Source organism: Zingiber officinale, chromosome 7B (genome assembly GCF_018446385.1).
Source record: "Zingiber officinale cultivar Zhangliang chromosome 7B, Zo_v1.1, whole genome shotgun sequence".
NCBI lineage: Eukaryota > Viridiplantae > Streptophyta > Magnoliopsida > Zingiberales > Zingiberaceae > Zingiber > Zingiber officinale.
Window position 1 is genome coordinate 71,880,556 of NC_055999.1, and position 22,022 is coordinate 71,902,577.

A 22,022-nucleotide genomic window follows, 5' to 3' on the forward strand; every position below is an offset into this window, starting at 1 on the left:
ACGTTTTTGATAAATTCAACAAGCTGAATGCATCTTTTGATAAATTATCGATTGTATTTTTAATTCTTTCATTTCCTTTTCTTTACCAACTCTTCCCTTTTTTTCCTTTCTTTCTGGTGGAGTAAACACTGAACAAAGACTTCGAGAGGGATTGTTTTGAAAAACTATATCGACTACGGGGATCGATAAAAGCTACGCGTGTTGATTTGTATACTGAATACTATTTTTAGCGTTAGGGTTCCCGAACCGAAGCCGATCTCGCTCTCGAAACTCTACCTCGCTGTCTTTGTTCGCCGTGTATGAATTGGAAGAATTCCATTGAGGAGAGTGATGGGTCGGAAGAAGAACTTTAACATCAACGACGACGAGTACTCCTTGCCGGAGGAACCGGAGCAGTCACTGCCAGCGAGTCATGGAGCAGAGGTAGAAAGCCGCCCCGCTGCGGGATCGAAGAAGAGTAAGAAGGGAGGAAAGAACCAGGGAAACGCCGCCGTCGCTGATGATCCCCCGGATGTGCTTGCTGCTGCGGCTGACGTCGTTCCTCATCAAGAGGACGAAGGTGATGTGGCCCCCCTAGTCTTCTCCGGTAAGAAGAAATCCTCTAAATCTAAGAAGGGTAATATCGCTGGGAGTGGGTTTGCATCCCTTAACTCATTTGGGGATGAGGCGGATGATGAGGAGCCAGAAGAGAACGCGAGATCGAAGACCGAACCTGAGGTTGATCGCTATGCGGAGGATGAGGTGGATGAAAGCAGGGATTTTGACGTGGAACCGAGTCGTCAGGGAAATTTGCAGGATGTAGGTTCAAGGAAGCAACAGAAGAAGAAAAAGAAAAAGGGTGGACGGACTGCCCAAGAGGAGGAGGACTTAGAAAAACTCCTGCTTGAGCTGGGTGAAGCCCCTGCGTCTGCTCCGACCCAAGCATTACCTCCTGCATTAGTTGAAGATGGTGGTGAGGAAATCAATGATCCTGAATTCGAATCAAACAATCCAGGGAATGAAGTTGAGGAAGTTGCCTCAAAGAAGCAGCAGAAGAAAAAGAAAAAGAAGAGTGGAAGAACTGCCCAGGAGGAGGAAGACTTAGATAAGATTCTCGCTGAACTTGGGGATGGCCCGCCACCAGCGCAACCAAGTGTGGCAGCTCCGGCACCATCTCCTGAGGTGGTGGAGGAATCAACTCCAGCTCCTGTAGAGCAGCCAGAGGCTGCGGATAAAGACGGGGAGGTTGAAGGCGAGTCAGCGGCTGCTAAGAAGAAGAAGAAGAAGAAAGAGAAGGAGAAAGAGAAGAAAGCTGCAGCTGCTGCTGCTGCTGCGACACCATCTGTTGTTACTGTTAAGGACGAGAAGAAGGATGAAGCAAAGGGAAAGGTTCCTGACAAGAAGTTGCCCAAACATGTGAGGGAGATGCAGGAAGCACTGGTGAGGAGGAAGGAGGCAGAAGAGAGGAAGAAAAGGGAAGAGGAGGAGAGGCTTAGGAAGGAGGAGGAAGAGAGGAAGCGGCTAGAGGAATTGGAGAGACAAGCGGAGGAGGCAAAAAGGAGAAAGAAGGAAAGGGAAAAGGAGAAGTTGCTGAAGAAGAAACAGGAGGGCAAACTTTTGACGGCTAAACAAAAGGATGAGCAGAGAAGGCTAGAGGCAATGAGGAAACAATTCCTTTCTCAGAATGAGATTCCAAGTGGTGATGCTGTTCCAGAGATAAAAAAGAGACCCAGGTATGATACAAAGAAGGCGAAGCAGGCTCAACATAAGGTTTCTGAAACAGACAAGATGATGGAGAATGAGAATGAAGCAGATGAACCTGGCATACTGCAAGTTGTGGAAGATGCTATAGTTGAAGAGGACTCAAAATCTCAAGCTGGGGATGCTGAAGACAAAGATGAAGGAGATCAGGGAACAGAAGATGTTAAAGCTTTGGATGAGGATGAAGATGACGAAGAATGGGATGCAAAGAGTTGGGATGATCTTGATGTGACATTGCCTTCTGCAAGCCCTTTTGCTGAAGAGGATCAGGAAGCCACAACAAAATCTGTAGTTAAGGGAACTTCTGAACGGGTGGTAACCTCGTCTTTGGAACTTCAAGCAGATTTAGAGGCACCTTCAAAGCTTACTGTAAAAAAGGTGGTGGCTCCCCAGAAAACTACAAAGACTATTGAGGCTAACAAAGGGGTTGAAGGTGAAAGGGAATCGGTTAAGAATATTAAAGGGGGAAAAGAATCTTTTAAGAAGCCAGAGTCAACTGATGTGGAGGATAAATCCAAAACAAGTGGTCCTGATCTCCGCTCACCGATTTGTTGCATTCTTGGGCATGTAGATACTGGGAAGACCAAGCTCTTAGATTGCATCCGACGCACCAATGTACAAGAGGGAGAAGCTGGTGGTATCACCCAGCAGATTGGGGCTACATATTTTCCAACAGAAAATATAAGGGAAAGGACAAAAGAGTTAAAGGCTGATGCAACACTAAAGGTTCCAGGTTTGCTTGTCATTGATACCCCAGGGCATGAGTCCTTCTCCAATCTGCGGTCTAGAGGTTCAAGCCTGTGTGATATTGCTATAGTGGTTGTGGATATTATGCATGGGCTTGAGCAGCAAACTATTGAATCACTTAACCTTTTAAAAAGTCGGGACACAGAGTTTATTGTTGCACTAAATAAGGTGAATATTTATGGTTTTACTAACACTGATAATTGTAGTTTTTACGTACTAAATTTATTTCTTGTAAATTACTTACAATTTACAAATATATATGTATTTTTCTAATCTCCAAGGTGGATCGACTGTATGGTTGGAAATCATTCCCAAATGCACCCATTATTAAGGCAATCAAACAACAGTCTAACGATGTGAAGAATGAATTTGATATGAGGCTTACTCAGGTGAATACTGTGTGTGCTACCATGAATGCTTTGCTCTGCTATCTTTTTGTTATAATTTATTTTGTCTCAATATTTTATTTCCTCTTTTTGCTAGATCATTACCCAATTCAAAGAGCAGGGCTTGAACACAGCTCTGTACTACAAGAATAGAGAAATGGGTGAAACATTCAACATAGTTCCAACAAGTGCAATCAGGTAACATCTACATTGCACGAGAAAGTTCTTCGTAAATACCTTGTTTGATTTTTTATGAAAGAATTTTATGATGCATAATTAATGTTAAATATTTATGTATATATTGCCAGTGGTGAAGGCATACCAGATCTACTCTTATTGTTGGTGCAATGGGCACAAAAAACAATGGAAGATAAACTTACTTTTGTTGATGAAGTTCAGGTTTGTTAGGAGTACTTATTCTGCATTGGACTGTTTATGCACTCTATCCTATATTATTTCTTTCTTCGTCATGTCAGATACACACTTTTGATGTTACTCTTGTAATGCCATTTGAATAATATAAAGCCATGAATTTCTGAACGAATACATATTCATTGTATTTTGTTTGTAAATGTTAGATTGACATGGCCTTGTTCTTGATATATATTTCAGTGTACGGTGTTGGAGGTTAAAGTGATTGAAGGTTTAGGGACAACCATAGATGTTGTACTAGTGAATGGTGTTCTTCATGAGGGTGATCAGATAGTTGTTTGTGGAATGCAGGTATTCATTTTTTTTTTCGCCTCTAGTTGGCTCATTTCCTTCTGTTTTCTCTTCTGAAAATCTGATTGCAACTAATTTTACACTCAGGGCCCCATTGTGACCAGCATTAGAGCTTTGCTGACTCCCCACCCCATGAAGGAGCTCCGAGTGAAGGTGAGTTGATGACTTGGTTGTGATATTTTTGCTGGTTTAGTGTATGTGATCCAGAGGATATGGCTTGATAAGTAAAACTCAATAGATACCATATTTTTGCTGGTTTAGTGTATGAGACCCCAAGTGAATAAAGATAGGTTGGCCATGCTTACAATATCTAACATCATAGAATAAACAAGAAATTGTAGAATTACTTATATGTCTTGTCTCTAGTGTCCGACATCCAAAAAAGTTATTAAACATGTAATTTGGTAGCTTTCGTGTGACTTGAACTATTTTCTGCTCATTCCAGCTCTTCTTAGAAACATCACGAGTAGATTCAAAAGTAATGCCGAATCACTGTGTATGATTCTTCTGTAGCAACTAAGGTAAAGTATAAATAGAATGTATGCAAGGTTAGTCACATAATCTGAACTGTTCCAATTCTGTAAGATACAAAATTTTGGATTAGATAACTACAAGTAGATTGATCACAATCAATATGCATAAAGGTAAATGTCTGCTTAAACTGTTAAATGTAGTCTACTAGCAACAAAATGGCAAACTACCTTATAGAAGAAATATAAAATTGGTGTTTTTATCCATGATTTCTGGTTCATGTTGATGAATAATAAACCAGCGAATGAAATGTCGTTCTGTGCCGCCCGGCACGAACAGTTTTTACTATTCCGCCGGGCAGGCGAAATCAGCACCGGAGGCATCCCCATCTCGGATGCATCACAGGTGGCGCTAGAGGAGTTGCGAGACGTCTCCGACGGCGCCAGAAGCATACCGCAACGCCTTCGGAGCCAAAAGCGTCGCAGGACGCTTCCTGCCGCATCGAAGGCGTTGTGGGGCGTCTCTTGTATTGAAAGCATTGCTAGAAAAGTCCAGACCCCCCGCCCTCCTCAGCGTTTCTTTTCCGATCAAAATTAAATTTTCTATTTAATTAACTTAAACAATTTTTAGGATATATGTGATATTTTGAACAGACTTTTATAAATCTTAATTAAATTATCCTAATAAAACATATAAAAAATATATTTAAACTTAAAATACATTTTATTAATTAATATTCTGAAAATTTGTTTTTAAATGTTCTAAATTTCATTTAAAAATTTAAAATTTTTAAAAATCTAATAATTCTGATTTATATACTAATATATATATTTTTTATTATTTTAAATTTCATTTTTTTTTTTAATTCTAATAAATTACATTTATATTCTGATTTTTTTTTATTATTTTGTTTTTTTACTTGATATTTTTTAATATTTAAAATATATATTATTTAATTAATAATGAGTTAAATGAATAAATATTTAATTTATATAATTATTATATATAAAGTAATATCTTTATATTAATTTATATACTTATTATTATAGATAGATCAATTTTAATTCAAGTTATTGATAGATTAATTTTTTTTAAAGAAAACTATATTTATTATTTTTTCTAACAATAGTAAGTTGTTCAATAATTGAGAACTTACAAAAAATCAATAAACTTATTTTTATATACAAGATAAATATATTTATCTTATAATTACTATATATAAATAAAAAAATACCGAAATCGTATTGACACGGCACGATACTGAAGCCATATCGTTCCGGTCTGAGATCGAAACCTCAGCACGGATAGAAATTTTAAACCTTGTAATAAACAACAATTCATGGTTGTATTTGGTTGATAGGAGCCATTAATTTGGTTAAACATTTCCACTGCTCAATTTGAAATTTACATGGATTGTGTATGATCAAGGTTTACTTTTACATGTCATGGGAAATAAACTCAGAAGTAATTCTCATGGTAAAGGGATCATGGACACTGGATATCTCTCTTTACTGCTCATCAATTGACAAAATATTGTATTGTTAATTGGCCATGAATTTGAAGAGTAGAGAAGTAGTTTTTAGTTTTGTGTTTTCAGACTTTTGATTCTTGGTTTCAAGTTATTTTAAATTAACAGTTATTTTCTCAATTGTGTCTCTAAATAAATACAGGAGTTCAGTGTTGATGCCTAGGATTTTCCCACTGACTCTAAAATTTGGAGTTACATTAAACATTTGTGTTTGATTATTATACCAAATTCAAGATCTATCTTCCAGATGTAATTCCACAATTTTTTGGTTTTTAAGTTAAGTTGATTTCTATGAATACCATGTTTCTGGGATTTGAATGTGATTTTTTGTTTCAGGATTTTTTTCACCATGTTAGCTTGAAGTCAAATTGAGTAATTCGTTTTTGGTTGCCATTTCAGTTGTTGATCATATTTGAAATTGCTTATTGTTGAAAAGATGGCTTACATGATCAGAAATGGATTCTTGGGCAACCTAGGTTCAAGACCATGCATTGGTGGGTCCTGCTCCAACTGATCAGTAGGATCAATATTGTTTTAATTTATCTGAGAGCATTTGGAGCTCGCAGATTAGGTGCTTCTATTGGTTCCTGGTGCTTAGGTTATCTGATGTGTTTCGGATTCTGATCTAGACAAATTATATTTGATTAGAATAGGTTGTAGTGAGCTTTGGTTGGAGTGGTTAGTATTATTTTTGTTTGCTAATAAGAAAATAGGAATACAGTTCTCATGATTCTATTAATTTTGTTGGATCATGAACGGTCTTATTCAGTAGAATGGTGATATAGATGGTCAGTAGTTCTTTTTAGGCAAACTGACTGAAGTTGCCATGATGATGTTTTGATCTAAATTTTCATTGTTAAGCAATGTCTTTTATATGAAATGTTGGACAATGAATTGTTATATGGAGGATTAGAGGTGGATGCTTAACTGTTAAAATTTTATTTGAAGCATTGAGTTAAATCTGTAAATTCTTTTGTTACAAACTGACTTAATTTTTCACCTTACAATTTTTTTCATCTGGGCAAACTAACTAGTTCCATGATGATACTTTAATGTAAATTTTCTTTGTTAGACAATGTTTTTCATATGAAACGTTGGCAATGAGTTGCTATATGGAAGATTAGAGGCCATTGGTTTTCTCAACTATTAAAATGTTATTTGAAGCATTGAGTTAAATCTGCAAATTCTTCTGTTACAAACTGAATTCTTTTGCCTTACACTTTTTTGTCTGGACTTTTAGATGGATTGTGATTTACTGTTCATTCTGAAATGCAGCATAATTTGTTTCTTACCTAAAGTTTATGATCTGCAATGATGTTTAGGATGTCATTGTTATGTAAAACCAGTGTATAAAATACCGTTCTGTGCCGCCCGGCACGGACGGTTTTTACCGTTCCGCCGGGCGGCCGAAACCGGCACAGGAGCACCTCCCGTCTCGGCGGCGCCGGAGGAGACGCGGGACGCCACCGGCGGCGTCCCGCGACGACTTCGGCACCGAAGGCGTCGTGCGCGACGCCTTCGGCACAGAAGGCGTCGCGCGCGACGCCTTCTGCGGCGCCGATGGTGTCGCCGAAAGCGTCCGGCTACCTTTCCAGACGCTTCCGGCGCGTCCGGGGACGCTTCCGGCGCCGCTGGACACCTCCCGCGGGATCGCCCGCGATGATCGCGGGCGATCTCGCGTACGCCCTTTTTTTTTTTTTTTTTTAAAAAAATAATTATTTACTTTATTTAATAAATTTAAACAATTCCTAAGGAGGAGTTGTGATATTCCGAAGAGGTTTTTACAAACCTAATTAAATTATCCTAATAAAATATATAAAAAATATATTTAAAATTAAAATAAATTAAATAAATTTTATTGATTAATATTCTGAAAAAATAATGTTTTAAATTTTATTTAAAAATTAAAAAAATATAATAATTCTTATTTATATTCTAATATATTTTTTATTATTTTAAATTTCATTTAATTTTAAAAAAAAATTCTAAATTTTTTTTAAAAATTCTAATAAATTATATTTATATTCTGATTTTTTTATTTTTTTAAAATTTTTTATTATTTAAAATATATATTATTTAATTATTAATTAATTAAATGAATAAATAGTTATTTTATTTATTTAATAATAATAATATTATTATTATTATTATTGTTATTATTATTATAGATACTTCCATTTTAATTTGAATTATTATTATATCAATTCTATTTAAATAAATTTATTTTTAATTATTTTTTCTAACAATATTAAATTATTCAATAATTGAGAACTTATAATAAATCAATATACAACTTATTTTTATATATACCATAGACATATTTATCTTATAATTACTATAGATAAATAAAAAATATCGAAACTGTATCGGCACGGCACGATACGATACCGAAACCGTATCGTTCCAGTCTGAGACCGAAACCTCGGCACGGGTCGAAATTTTAAACCTTGTGTAAAACATTTATGAATCATGAGCAAATCTATTTTTTATATTTCTTTAAAATTTTTAGCATAATTGAAAATGTGATCAGTTGATACTTGACTTTTCCTTTTATATGGTGGGAAAACCTAAAACATTCTAGTTATTGGCATTAATTATGATTATGATTCTTGCATGGAAAATACAGCAGTCATAGGTATCATTTGAATTCCATGTGTTGACTGCCTACTTGTTTAATGCCTGGCTGTTTTATGTTTTCTCAGGGCTCGTACTTGCATCACAAAGAGATTAAAGCAGCCCAAGGTGTGAAGATTTCTGCACAGGTATATCTGGATTGTAGATTTGTAGTGCAATCTGTATGCCTCTGCAAACCTCCACTCTTTAAAATTCTTTTATTTACTTAAGCTACTTTGTCTGGGTTACAGGGCCTTGAACATGCCATTGCAGGCACATCCCTGTATGTGCTAAAAGCTGATGATGATTTGGAAGAATTGAAGGAAATTGTAATGCAGGATGTGGAAAAGGTTATGAGCCGGATAGACAAGAGTGGGGAAGGTGTTTATGTACAAGCATCAACCCTTGGGTCATTGGAGGCACTTACAGAATTTTTGAGAAGCTCAGATGTGAACATTCCTTTCTGTGATTTTAGCATAGGTCCAGTACACAAGAAGGATGTCATGAAGGCCAGTGTCATGCTTGAGAGGAAGAAAGAATATGCAACCATTTTAGCTTTTGATGTTAAAGTGATGGCTGATGCTCGAGAGCTTGCAGAGGAGACTGGTGTTAGAATATTTGTTGCAGACATTATATATCATCTGTTTGATCAGTTCAAGGCTTATATTGATAATCTAAGGGAAGAAAAGAAGAAGGAAAGTGCTGAAGAGGCAGTATTTCCTTGTGTTCTAAAGATCATGCCAAACTGTGTTTTCAACAAGAAAGATCCCATTGTTCTGGGCGTGGATGTTCTTGAAGGAATCCTTAAGGTAATATAATTTGAAATTCATTTCCTCATTTATATTGGATTGTTTTTTCAGTGTTAAATCTTCCAAGGATCATCACCCTTTTCTAATTCTAGCTTCTGTTTTAAAAAGTAATATCACCATATGCTTACGCATTAATGTGCCTCATGGTACTGCATATTTGGTGCCATTATGCTGTCAGGTTATATATGCAATTAAAGGTACTCACATAATGCAGTTGAATGTGGATTACATGGAGCATACGAGGCCGTGTACTATTGAAATATTTAATTAGCAAGCTGATATTATAGAATGATTGAATTAGTGTTTTAATAAATAAGGTATATTTGCAGAAGTCAAATATTCTAGTTTATATTTTAGTTAAATGGACATATGTGATTTTGATAAAATGATAAGGATTCCTTGGTTATAGAAGATAAGAAAATGCGAGAAAGTGACTGAAAATTTGAAACTATAATTTAGTCATAGAAGCCTTGGGGAGTTAATAGTCTCTTTTCAATCTTGGAACTCCAATTCCATCTGTACCTTGAACTGAACTCGGATTTAAATGGAGAGTATGGAGGTTCATTGGGCAATGGGAGTCAATAATGATTTTAACAATGACAATATTTTCTTGAAACTCTTTTCTATAAAAATATTAATGATTTTACCTTCCATTTATTGTTAATTTTTTCCGAAGAAACTAAGCATGCATTTTTTATTACTAGATGATATAAAGTTAGTCCCATGTGCATTTTTGTTATCAACAAAGTATAATCCGTGAGATGTAAACTACTTAAAAGTATCTAATAGTCGATTAAATTCATAAGAACCTATAACTATAGTTCTGTAATTGTTATTTAAATTAAAATAATCTTCAATAAGAATGACATGAGCAAATATTTAGATCTACAAAAATTGTCTTTTTGGACTGTTTATATCTTTATGTATATTAATTTTGAATAAAGAATGTATATGTAACGCATATATCCCATCATATGAATGTTTGTCATGCAATCTTCCAATTGCATACCATGTGTGCAACACACTCATGGGGCTATAGGAAACTGATGCCCTCAGAACTTTTGTAAACACCAGCGACTCTAAAAACTTTGGTATTAATGGAATTACATTCTGGAAGGAAATTTAGTTTGCTAGACGAATATGCTTTGTATCGGAAGCCCACCACCATCGTGGTGTTTAGATGTGATAATCTTGCAACTCACAGATCAATCTTGCAAGCCTTGACGTTAATTTCTAATGAAACAGTTGTTCCTTTCTTTTAGCTAGCAAGTGCTTGTTGAACATGCAGTGTGACAGTGTGGTATCAATTTCAGGTAGGAACACCAATTTGTATACCTTCAAGAGAATTCATAGACATAGGGAGAATTGCATCGATTGAGATTAATCACAAGCACGTAGATGTTGCGACAAAAGGACAGAAGGTCGCTATAAAGGTATCTAGGGCATTTCCTACTTTAGCTTTGTTCCAAGGTTACTTCTTTTAATTTTAACTTATCAGTTTTCTGCTGTTTAAACAGATGGTTGGCACCAGCACTGAAGAGCAGCAGAAAATGTATGGGAGGCATTTTGATATTGATGATGAGCTTGTCAGTCATATCTCAAGGAAATCAATTGACATATTGAAAGCAAATTATAGGGTAAGAAAAAGATTTGAGTATTTTTGTTCTCGTGTTGGAGTATTTTGAATGCAAACTCTGGATAGGATTGTCGTGTTCATTTTAATGTAAGATATTTGCCGCATGAGGTTTACCTTGCGTAGTTATAGCTGGATCTCATCCGTATAAGCAGATGAGTAATCTATGAGATTGTGCCCGTGCAATGAATGAGTCATCCATTTTCCTTTTTGTATGTTTACTAACAAACTGAATTTGATCTCGTAGGATGATTTGTCAAATGACGAGTGGAGGCTTGTGGTAAGGTTAAAGACAATTTTCAAGATACCCTGAAGGAAACTTGACTATATCTATATCTGTGAGCTGTGTGGCCTGATGGTCAGATCAGAATGCACCATCCAGATTGGTGAACGAAAAGAGAAGAGATGAACAATCAGTGGCGAGTGCACGATTTCAAGTTAATGGGGAAAAATATTATTACTGCTCGAGGAAAAAAAATTATAGCTGCATATTTCATGCAAATTCTGGGTATTGCTAAGATTGTTTGTGGTTTGATAGTGTTGTCATTTGTGGTATTGCCGTCTGGGTTTCCTTCTGAGCTGATGATGTGCAGCGAGATCATGGTAGAAATGACTTCTGTTTTGTTTTGGTCATCCATGCAAGGGATCAAAGTGTTTATTTGTAATAACGTACTATGTTTGAGGCCCCGGGTATAGGAAAAGGATTCTTTGAGTTCAGTGTATCACAAAATTTGATTAGCGTCGTTTCCTGAACAGCCAGCCTAGTTGAATCATGGTTTCCGGGCAATTCTTGCTACTTCATATCCGAGGTTTGTCCTTAACTGATTTCCTGTGCATCACCATTTGTGTTTATCCTTTTTTTTTAAAGAAAAGCAAGGCACGAGTTATTTCTTTTATTTGTTAAATGTAAAGAACTTATAAACAGAAAGGCAATCTGAACATGAATAACCATCAAGAAAAATAAACACAGCCTGGGCATAATTTAATTGAATCTTAGAATGCTGTCTATTTCTAGAATTAGTTGGGTGCCAAGGAGCGATTTTTAACAAAGGATCAAATCTGTTATATAAAAATAGATAGCCGTTTCGACTTATGCAACCATCATATCGAAATTCATGCTTGTTTCACTCGCAGCGGTAGAATATGGATACATATCACACGGAGTGCGACTACATTCAAAAGTGCTTGCCGAATTTTATTTTATTTTATTTATATTCTTGTGAGAGATTGCTACAAGCTCCAAGTACAAAAGCAAATTAATATAGTGGTACTTCTGGTGTTAAAATCAACAATCCTACCTACCCTCTTTGTAGTAAAGAGAAAGGATATAGCAGCCAAAGATGCTATTTGAAAAATCTCAAAGCATTTAAATTTTAGTTCCGTTGATTTCTACCCTTGTGCCCCTCTGCAGATCTTACTTATAATGAACTACATCGGTTCCTGAGATAGAATAACCAGCAGCATAAAGTGACTATTATACAGGCTGATAGATTTTACACTAGGATCCGACTGCAGGCTGCGCAACTCCCTTGGCCTTGGCGGCTGCTTGGGCTGCGGCTGCAGCTGCAGCAGCTGCCGCAGACGCAGCTGCAGAGGGAGGGGTCGTAGGCACTGCTGGGGAATTCACTTGAGGAGGAGCTGACACTATCTGAGGTTGTTCTTGCTGCTGCTGGTGGTGGCTATTTACACGAGCGAGCAGATTCTTGATCTGTGCGCCCGAGAGTGTTTCGTGCTCAAGAAGTGCATTGGCAAGGGCATGCAGCTCTTTATTGTGGGTTGTCAAAATAGTTTGTGCATTATTGTGAGCTCTTTCTAGGTACTCCTTGATCTCCTTCTCAATAAGCAGCCTTGTTTCGGTGCTCATGCTCCTGCCGTTGTCATCATAGTTGTGAGAAACGAACCCAACCTCCTTGCTCATTCCGTACTGTGTGACCATTGCTCTTGCAAGGTTGGTTGCTTGCTGCAGATCTGATGATGCCCCAGAAGTCACTTCGTTCTCCCCGAATATTAGCTCTTCGGCTACCCGGCCACCCATGCAGACATCAAGCTTTGCCAGCATTTGTTTCTTAGAGACGCTTGTCTCGTCCTTCTCGGGCAACTGTGCGACCATGCCAAGAGCCATTCCTCGGGGTACAATTGTAGCTTTGTGGACAGGATGGGCGCCATCTGTGTGGATAGCAACAAGAGCATGACCACCTTCATGGTAAGCTGTAAGTTTCCTGGATTCTTCAGAAATAACTGCTGATTTTCGCTCGCTGCCCATCATGATTTTGTCCTTTGCATAATCTAAATCAGCCATTGTAACAGCCTTTGCACCATCCATGGCAGCCTTGAGAGCAGCAACATTAACCAAATTTGCAAGATCAGCACCTGAGAACCCTGGTGTGCCCCTGGCAATAATCATCAAATCGACATCATCAGCTTTCAAGACCTGCACAAGAATAATGCTAAATAATTAGATATGCCTGCCAGCCTGCCTTGGATAGGCCAGCTAATATTTCATATTGCTAAATTTTGATCAGAGAACACTTACAAGAATTTATGACATTTTCAAAAGTATAAAGCACAATAAGTTATATTGCCAAGACTCAACATTCATGAGATGTGTAAATACCTTTGACATGTGTGATTCCAAAATCTGTCTCCGGCCTTCCACATCTGGATTAGGAACCACAATATGACGGTCAAAACGACCAGGTCTCACAAGTGCTTTGTCTAATGATTCTGGGAAATTGGTTGCTGCAATGACAATTATACCATTGTTCTGCTTAAAACCATCCAGCTCAACAAGTAATTGATTCAATGTCATTTTCATGTATTGCTGATCCTTCGGGTTACGGCTCCCACCAATTGCATCAATCTCATCAATGAATATGATGCAAGGAGAACTTTTCTTTGCTGCAGTAAAAAGATCCCTAACCCTCCTAGCTCCAACACCGACAAACATTTCTTCAAACTCGCTTCCACTGCATGAGAAGAAAGGGACACCAGCTTCCCCTGCGATAGCCCTTGCTAACATTGTCTTTCCTGTGCCAGGGGGGCCAACCAGCAAAACTCCTTTTGGAAGCTTCCCACCAAGGCGAGTGAAACGCTAATACAATCACCATAAACAAGACAAAGCATGCTTTAAACAAACCTATGTTCATTTGGAGTAAAGTAATATGCATGAATAAACTGCAATAGTAAAGAGACTGAAATTTACAAGAACATATGTCAGAATTTTTTTAAATGATGCAGGCAAATAAAAGAGATTAAATTTCTTATACATACTACATCAAGAGTGCATGTATGGACCATATCTTTCACGATCATTGATATATCAAAAGGTAGCACTTCAAGTCCAATAATTAATGATAAATTAATAGCTTAGCCGACTAATATACTGTACACATGCCCAAGGCACGGTGATAATGGTTAAAAAAATTAATTTGTCTTTTTTATTCTTCATTGTTCTGTTATTATGTTTCTTTTCTTTTTCTTTCATCTTTCTATTCAATCCCGTATCGCTGTTTACTCATTGCATATGCAGATTTGGTTGTCACATCTAATATATATGAAATGAATACCTCATACACAATCACATCTACATCACACGTATATACTTAAAACAAAGAACATAAGTAACACTTTTCTAGAAATAAAAAACTCAGCTAGATCTCCAGATAAGGCATTGAATTTCCATCAAACATACCTTAGGATCTCGAAGGTAATGGACAATTTCTTCTAATTCAGCTTTGGCCTCATCAACACCTTTTACATCACTAAACTTTGTACTAGACTCCATAGTTGGTTGGACTTCTTCATGTAGACCAAGTCCTGCTGAGGATTAAGACCCAAAACAAATGCTTTATCTAATTAACTGAAGCATGACATTCTCCAACTTCCATATAACAAAGTGACTAACTTTTAAATTTTAAAGTAGCCGCACCTTTACTAATACCCTTATCCTCAATAAGTGCCCCGACACCAGATATTAAAAGAAATGAGACTGCAAGAGTTCGTAATGTACGCCATAGTTGCTCCTTAAAATTGCTGGTTTCTGCAGTTACCATGTGGATGGGTGCACTTGCAGTCCCAAGCACACCATCTTTTGTTATTTGGCCAACATTCTCCAATGCAGCGATACTGTTAATGTTTGTAAAGGTCTCCTCCTCCCTCACTGAGTTAGCGATGCCTGATACAAGATTAGCATATAAAGCTCAAGTCACTCAAGTAAAGCAGGCATTAAGAGAAAAGAAATGAGATCAGTAAAGGAAAAGCCAACATAAATTCTAAAACTCCAATATAGAAATTCCTTCTAGTAAAGAAGGTGCCACAAAATTTGGATGAAAATTCTGTCTCAGAAATGGAGAAGTATTGACTGATTTTAGCTGTTAATAATGTTTAAGAATCACTTGTGTTTGGAAAAACACGGCAAAATAATAATAATAATAATAATAATAAAAAATAGGAACTCAAATGTACAACTCATAGTTAACAGACGTCAAATGCATAGTCGCCAGGATAGTACTATAGCCATATCTTACAGTTGGGAGGTAATCTTATTTTTTCCTCTTAACAACAGAATTTTGCACGGAACTAGCTAACAGTAGATTCAAGCCACCACAAATTTTTCCAAGATCAAGAAGTTTAGAATGGCATATCCTAAAAAAAAATTAAATAACAGTCACTGAATTATGTGTCTTTACCCTTTAGCATTAAGAAATTAATGAAAATGATAAACTGTTTATGAAAGAATGAGCAAAGCAGAAGAGTTATGGACATCTTTTTCAGTTATTTTGTAGTTTACATTGCAAATAAAGCATAGAGCCTACAAATAGATGTCTGCTAATCAAATCAACTAACCAAATCTCAGCTCCTTCAAGTCTATTTTATTTGAATGTTAAAAAATTGGATCTTAATTAAATGAGAGCAGGTTTGATTTTCTTCATTTTTGGATTAGAAACTGCCTTCGTTCTTTCAGTTCTAAAACAACAGAACAAAAAGAAATTGAATTGTGTAATGATCTTGGATATAATTTAATTGTGCCACTCTTTCTGACATCAACACCCTTGCCAATTAAATTTTCTTTGATCCAACGCCCAAAGATCCAAGGAGGCTGTCTTTCATGCTGCTCATTATCTGAAGCCCATTGCCATCCAGTAACAGAAATTAGCCATTTGAGTAACTAATCACAGGAGTGCCTCTCTTGTTCCACATGCTGTCCTGCATGCACTAAAATTAAAGTGCACTACCCGATTGGTCATGAGACCCCCTTTCCCTTGATTCTGGCATTCATTGATAAGGAGGCTGCCAACTGGTCATTGACTGATATTCTATAACCAACTCTTCTTGCATCAGATATAAATATAACTGTGATAATATTAACTAGATGTTGTCATTCTTCCTACCTCTTTCCAGAGTTTTCAGCAATGTACTTTGGTCCAGCCTATCCACTTTCACTAATGCCTTGACATATTCAGCAAGTGCAGAAGAGTTTGAGTGCAGTGATGGCTGACTTTCAAAAATTCTAATTACTCTTTCAGGATCACTTCTATAAAGCTCTTTAAGCAGTGTTACATCAGTCATTCCATGTCCATCTCGTATTCTTCCAGCAAAATTACCAGCATAGCTTGACTGGAATCTTACCTGGAAGCTTCCAAGTCTGTTACCTGCAAGAACATGAAAATAATAAGAAACATAAAATAAAATAATAGGTACATTCACCTTACATGTGTAACATACTGGCATTCCATTTGTATAAGCAAGAATTTGATTTTTTTTTTTCTTGTTCCACCTTGTCGAAGATTTGATTCCTGTTTTAATTATGATCTTGACAAGAAAAATGAGAACTTTTCATGATTTGATTTGGTTTTTTATTAATTCTGTTTTAGTTTGATTTGTTTTGATCAGTTTGGTTATATAATTTTTTTAATTCAATTTTAAATTTGAAAATTGATTTGGACAGATAATCCAAAATATAATTTGTAATGTTTTCACATTTCCATTCATGAAAAACAAAAAATATGGTTTTTTTTTTCTAAAAAAATATAACTAAAAAACAAATAAATTTTTCTCTAATTTCTATATTACCATATGTGATGAACAGCTTTGACTTTATTCTTTTATGTTAAGACTCTCTACTATCTTATATTGGCAATATTTTTATTTCTATAGATGTAGAACTATATAAATATTTTTCTTTTTATTAATTCACCAACAAAATTATTTATTCCACGATTCTTCCTCTTATACCACCACTTGCCTTGCACAATTCCATTATCCATCAACAGATTCAATTTTTTTTTATTCAAGGTTGAAAACTACATATAAGGTAAATAATTATTCTCATATACCTTAAAGTACACCTATCAATTTTTCCCCCGACAAAAATCATGCATTCATGTTTTTAACAAATGAAGGCAAGGTATGATAGAATCTTACCAACAGAAGAAAAGAAATCAAGAGAAGGACAGGTGTATGGATTCATCACCAAAATTGATGAGGATGGTGAGAAGAAAGCTAAGTGCAATTATTATAATCAAAATTTTAATTCTAGTACCAAAATTTATGGAACTAGCACCCTTAGAATCACTTGTTTAGATGTAAGAAGTAGATAACCCACGCAACAAAGAGGATCTAAAGCAAGCAGAAATTTTTTCACAAAACTTGGGTAATGCACAAGGAGGAACTGCCATAACACAATGAAATTTTATCAGAATCTTATTAGAAAGGCTGAAGCGCTATGAATGAACTTTTGATGGATTTCACAAAGAAGATCCTTTCTTTGAGACATGTATTTGGAGTTGGGGATGGGCAACCAATTGAACATGAATGAACAGTATAGAGATTTAGTCAAAATGCTTCAAATCTGTAATCATCTTACCTTGAATATGCCAGGAACTTTATCTTCCACTTGTTACTTGAATTATATCAGTCATGTTGCTTCTGATTTAATTGAATGATCAAGTAATGATTCTCTTAGACATGAATTTCAATAAATGGCTAAAAAGATGAAAGAGAAATGGGATAAGTATTGGGGAAGTCCAAAAAAGTTGAACTTGATATTATTTATAACTATAACACTTAATCAAGATTCAAGATTTAAATTTGTCTATATGGAGCTTGCACTTGCTGAAAAGGATTTCCAAGAGACAACTAAAATAGTAGTGAAAAAGGTGAAGGAAGGCTCATCTTAGAGATGCAATCTAACAAGATGCTCAAATCAAGAACCATATTTATGTTTAGGAAGCACTTGGAGAGTAAAAACCAGAGTTGGATAAAAATTTAAGTGGGGAAGTTGAAGACGCAGATGATGATGAGAAAACATTTTGCAATGGTGGAAGGTAAACAGTGTAGTTTCCTATTCTCTCCTCAATCGCGCATGATATAGTGGAGAGGAGGATAAAAGGGTAAGGAGTAAAGGAGAAAGAAAGAGGAAAACATGAAAGGAAGACTAGTGCTTATGTATCTTGGATGGAAAAGTGAAAGAAAGGAACAATGAGGGCATGAAAGGACTAGGAATTGGTATATAGGGATTGCTAGGGTAAAGAAAACGAAAAAAGAAATGAATTGGCTATAAGATGAGTTCTACCAAGATTCAACCATGCACACTAAATGTCAACCCATACAGATGCAAACCACATACTTAGGCTTCAGCCCAAATCATGATTCAATAATGATCGAGGCCTCATTAAATCACACTGAAATGGTTCTTAAGAATGTCAAATCAATAGCCAAAGTACAGAAACAAATCGTAAGAAAATGACAAAAATGTGGAGAATAAAATAATAAATAACAATTCCTTTTGAGTGATCAAACTATTTCAATGGCAAACCATTTTTAAACCAAAATTTAAAGATAATAAGGAACACTGTAAACAATCAAGAAAATAAGAATTCTCTCAAGGAAGAGACCTTTTTTTTTTCCTGAACTTTAAAAAAGGAAATGTGATCTACTTACCCAAACCAACTTCAATATTGTCCATAGCATAATGGCCTTGAGCTCTGCCATATAAATGTGGGCATCCCAACAACTGTTGTCTTCCAAACTGTTTCAACCAATACAAACCAAGGTTGGGGTAAAAACTGATTTTGAAAAAAAAAAAAAAAAGAGTTAAACTCATTCACCTAGAGATGATGTGTCAGCTAGGAAATTTAACACTTCTGAACATCGCAAAAGCAACAAAGGCAAAGCAACCAAATAATCTAGTTGACACAGCAGATCACACTCAAGAACTTACACATGGAAACATAAAACACCATTATATATTACAGAAACATTAACAAACACTGTTAGTGACAAACTTCCAGTTAATCTAAGGCTGTGTCTACTTGCATGGAAGCAGGTGAGGAAAAAAAACAAATAAATAAAATTGCCAAATTTATTGTTTCTTTAGAAGAAGGTAGAGGAATGAATTTAATCCTTCCATTTCTCATTTATTTCTGCCCAAACCAGGGGAAAGGAACTTTCCTCATCAAATGAACACTAAAATGTAATTTATATTCATTGCTATCGATTTCATCCAAGTAAAAATAAGATAAATAAAAAATATATATATAGTATATACTTGATCTTCTTTTCCCCTTTCGCATCAAACACTTCATTTCCTTTCTACTTCCTTCCTCCAAATAAGCATAGCATAAGTTAGGGAATAAAGATATTCCGACAGCCAGACGAGGAAAGGAAGGCAAGAAACGGTTGGTCCACTGCCTTAACTACAAAGCACCTTAACCCAAAACCACGCCGACAAAGAGAAGGATACATCCGAAATACAAAGTATCCCCTAACATTATCAGATTTCTTCGATCTAAAGATGAGATGAAAATGGTGGAACTCAAAAGCCCAAGGAATCTAAGAGGATCGAACAGATAAATTGCCCCCCAAAAGAAATCCGGAACAACCCTCGGATAAGTCGTGTAAGCCTATCTGCAGAATGAACCATGATCGATGTTACCTTGGTGAGGGCGCGCCTCCAAGCCATGGCCTATTCGATTTGGCGGTGCAATGGAGCCGTCGAGGAGACGCCTGAGGCGACGACCGGCGAAGAGACGCGTGAGACGGAGGAGGAAGAGAAAGCGACGACGGCGGCGGAGGGCGAATGGAGACGAAGAGGAGTAAACAATTAAAAAGGAAAACAAATAGTATATGCGGTGATAGAAGAGCAAGCGATGATGCGGTCTCCTCGGTGATGCCTCTTGCGTCCTCGAACGATCAGGGCCGTCCATTTATAATTATTAGTAAGTATTTAAGCATTTATTTCAGAAAGAACTAAGGGTGTAATCGAGCCGAGCCGAACCGAACCGAACTCTTAGTTGTTTGAGTTTGACTCGTTTATAATCGAGCCGAGCTCGAGCTTTATTTAACGAATATATTCATGCCTCACGAGCTTATTCGAGCTTTTATCGAGCCTAAACGAGCTTAATAAATATAAATTATAAATTTAAATATTCATTAAAAATTAAATTATATATTTTTAAAAAAATATATAATATTCTGATTAAAATTTATAATTTTATTCTAATAAATAAATTTAATATATTTGTCTATATTTTTTATGAGTAGAATCTAAAATCTATAAATTTAATATCAAAATTATTATTTTTTTATTTAAAAATTGATTCATGAGCTTAACAAACGTGTTCACGAGTTAACGAGTCGAATATTATAAAGCTTGAGCTTGGTTTGTTTATCTTAACGAGCCTCATTAAACGAGCTCAAATAAATTTTTATCGAATCGAGCTCCGAATAATTCATGAACGACTTGACTCATTTACATCATTAGAAGAACTGTAAATTTTTCAATGAAGCTCTCGTTTTTTTATAAATCATAATTTGTCACGTGGTTTGCTTCGCTTCACTTTGACATAATTATTTTTTACCACGCGTCTTACATTTTTGAACCGGTGCATGTAGCAATTATAAAATCATAAATGTCACAAATACTATAAGCCTATAACATCTACAGTTTTGTAGTTATTTCAATATAAATATTATTGAACAAAATATATAAAAATTATAATGGTTACGATTTTATAATTATTATCATATGAATATTTTACTATTTTATTAAAAATCTTCCCTCTTTACTAATTAATTTTGATGAAGTCTAAAATAAATTTACATTAATATCCTTTTTTTTATTCACACTAAAAATAATTTCAAATTTTATTAATAATTTCACGACCGAAACAATCAGTGATTTAAAGTTCGAGACATCAAAGAAACTTCTATAAATATTTTAAACTAACAATATTAAAAAATGTATTTTTCTTAATTTTTTTATTAAGATAAATATAATATTAAATTAAATTATTATTTTTAATAGAAAAGTCGTAAATGTGACATTGAAAAATCTAAACCATTCAAATTTTCAAAGACGGGTGAATAAGTCGAATTCATCTATAGCAGTTACATTTTAGTTAATACTATATAAATAAGTTAAGTATACCTCATTCAATCAATTAAAATTTAATATGTGTAACAAAATTTAATAATATTGAACTATATCATTTAACAAGGAACTAATGGGCGGAGTGTCTATTGATAAAAATAAAAAATAAAAAAGATGTCCCTTTGTGATTCAAATATTGGCTTCCTTTTGTCCGACTGGAATGCCCCTTTGTGATTCCAATAATAAATTGCTGTTATAAAAATAATTTCATTAATAGAACATATAATAAAATTCAGGAATTTTAAGATTTAAGGAGATACAAATAGGAAAAGGCCGATGAATGAAAAAGAAAAGGTCGGCTAGACTCCTTCATGCATATTTTACTTTTTTTTATTGGACACTACTATAAATAAAAATTCATAATATTTTAAAATTTATATTTTGTTAGTATTTACTTTGAAATATATATATATATATATATATATATATATATATATATATATATATATATATATATATTCACTAAATTTTAATTTATTACTTAAAATAAAACAATAGGTTGATTCTCCCAACAAGGAATCTTTCATAAATTCCTAAATTTCATCTCGGCCTCTGTGTTGAATAGAATCAGATTTCATCTCAAGGATGTTTTGCACATCACGAGGATACTGTACACATCTTAAAAATATTGTGATGTCTTAAGATGTAATCTGGTCCGTCCGATCGATAGAAAATACGGGGATAAAAAAATTTAGGGACAGAAAATCTAAACTGCTATGCATCAGCCCACCTTGACCATCCTAAGGCTTGCTCTTAATGAGGGCATAACACAATTGTAAAAGGTAGTACTGGCCCCTATGAAATGAAAGTTCAATTTTCTCACAAGACATATCATACGTGATACTAAACAGTTCATTTGGACCTATATGTGTTCCCTAAATTTACCCTAATGATTGAATATATATATATATATTAATGATATTTTACAGACTGCTCCCGG

At 35.3% G+C, this 22,022-nt stretch overlaps 2 protein-coding genes across 3 annotated transcripts; one reads left to right on the top strand and one right to left on the bottom strand.

The window, feature by feature from the left end:
• The first annotated feature begins 205 nt into the window (after window positions 1-205).
• LOC122005990 (eukaryotic translation initiation factor 5B-like) lies at window positions 206-11,451 on the top strand. The gene is made up of 11 exons (XM_042561281.1): window positions 206-2,655; window positions 2,769-2,876; window positions 2,971-3,071; window positions 3,182-3,272; window positions 3,486-3,596; window positions 3,684-3,749; window positions 8,298-8,357; window positions 8,460-9,017; window positions 10,331-10,450; window positions 10,535-10,654; window positions 10,898-11,451. The coding sequence occupies exons 1-11, from the start codon at window positions 331-333 to the stop codon at window positions 10,961-10,963; spliced, it is 3,726 nt and encodes a 1,241-aa protein (XP_042417215.1). The 5' UTR covers window positions 206-330; the 3' UTR covers window positions 10,964-11,451.
• Window positions 11,452-11,843: 392 nt separating this feature from the next.
• On the bottom strand, window positions 11,844-19,761 carry LOC122005991 (ATP-dependent zinc metalloprotease FTSH 5, mitochondrial-like). Of its 2 annotated transcripts, none has more exons than XM_042561283.1 (7): window positions 19,586-19,761; window positions 18,592-18,679; window positions 16,041-16,301; window positions 14,579-14,824; window positions 14,342-14,466; window positions 13,265-13,741; window positions 11,844-13,081 (listed from the first exon to the last, which is right to left on the bottom strand). In XM_042561283.1, exons 1-7 carry the CDS (start codon window positions 19,610-19,612, stop codon window positions 12,149-12,151), a joined length of 2,157 nt encoding a protein of 718 aa, XP_042417217.1. In that variant the 5' UTR covers window positions 19,613-19,761; the 3' UTR covers window positions 11,844-12,148. The 2 variants fall into 2 exon arrangements, with proteins under 2 accessions (XP_042417217.1, XP_042417216.1); XM_042561282.1 differs by having other exon boundaries at window positions 14,342-14,469.
• Between the last annotated feature and the right edge of the window lie 2,261 nt (window positions 19,762-22,022).

Bases quoted from the DNA above. Each gene is read 5' to 3' on its own strand.
- LOC122005990 (XM_042561281.1), top strand. From the start codon at position 331: ATGGGTCGGAAGAAGAACTTTAACATCAACGACGACGAGTACTCCTTG. The intron at 2,877-2,970 runs GTGAATACTGTG...TCTTTTTGCTAG, and splicing joins TTGATATGAGGCTTACTCAG to ATCATTACCCAATTCAAAGA. The intron at 3,750-8,297 runs GTGAGTTGATGA...ATGTTTTCTCAG, and splicing joins TGAAGGAGCTCCGAGTGAAG to GGCTCGTACTTGCATCACAA.
- LOC122005991 (XM_042561282.1), bottom strand. From the start codon at position 19,612: ATGGCTTGGAGGCGCGCCCTCACCAAG. The intron at 18,680-19,585 runs GTAACATCGATC...TGGTTGAAACAG, and splicing joins GGAGGCGCGCCCTCACCAAG to TTTGGAAGACAACAGTTGTT. The intron at 13,742-14,341 runs GTATGTTTGATG...TGATTGTATTAG, and splicing joins ATTACCTTCGAGATCCTAAG to CGTTTCACTCGCCTTGGTGG.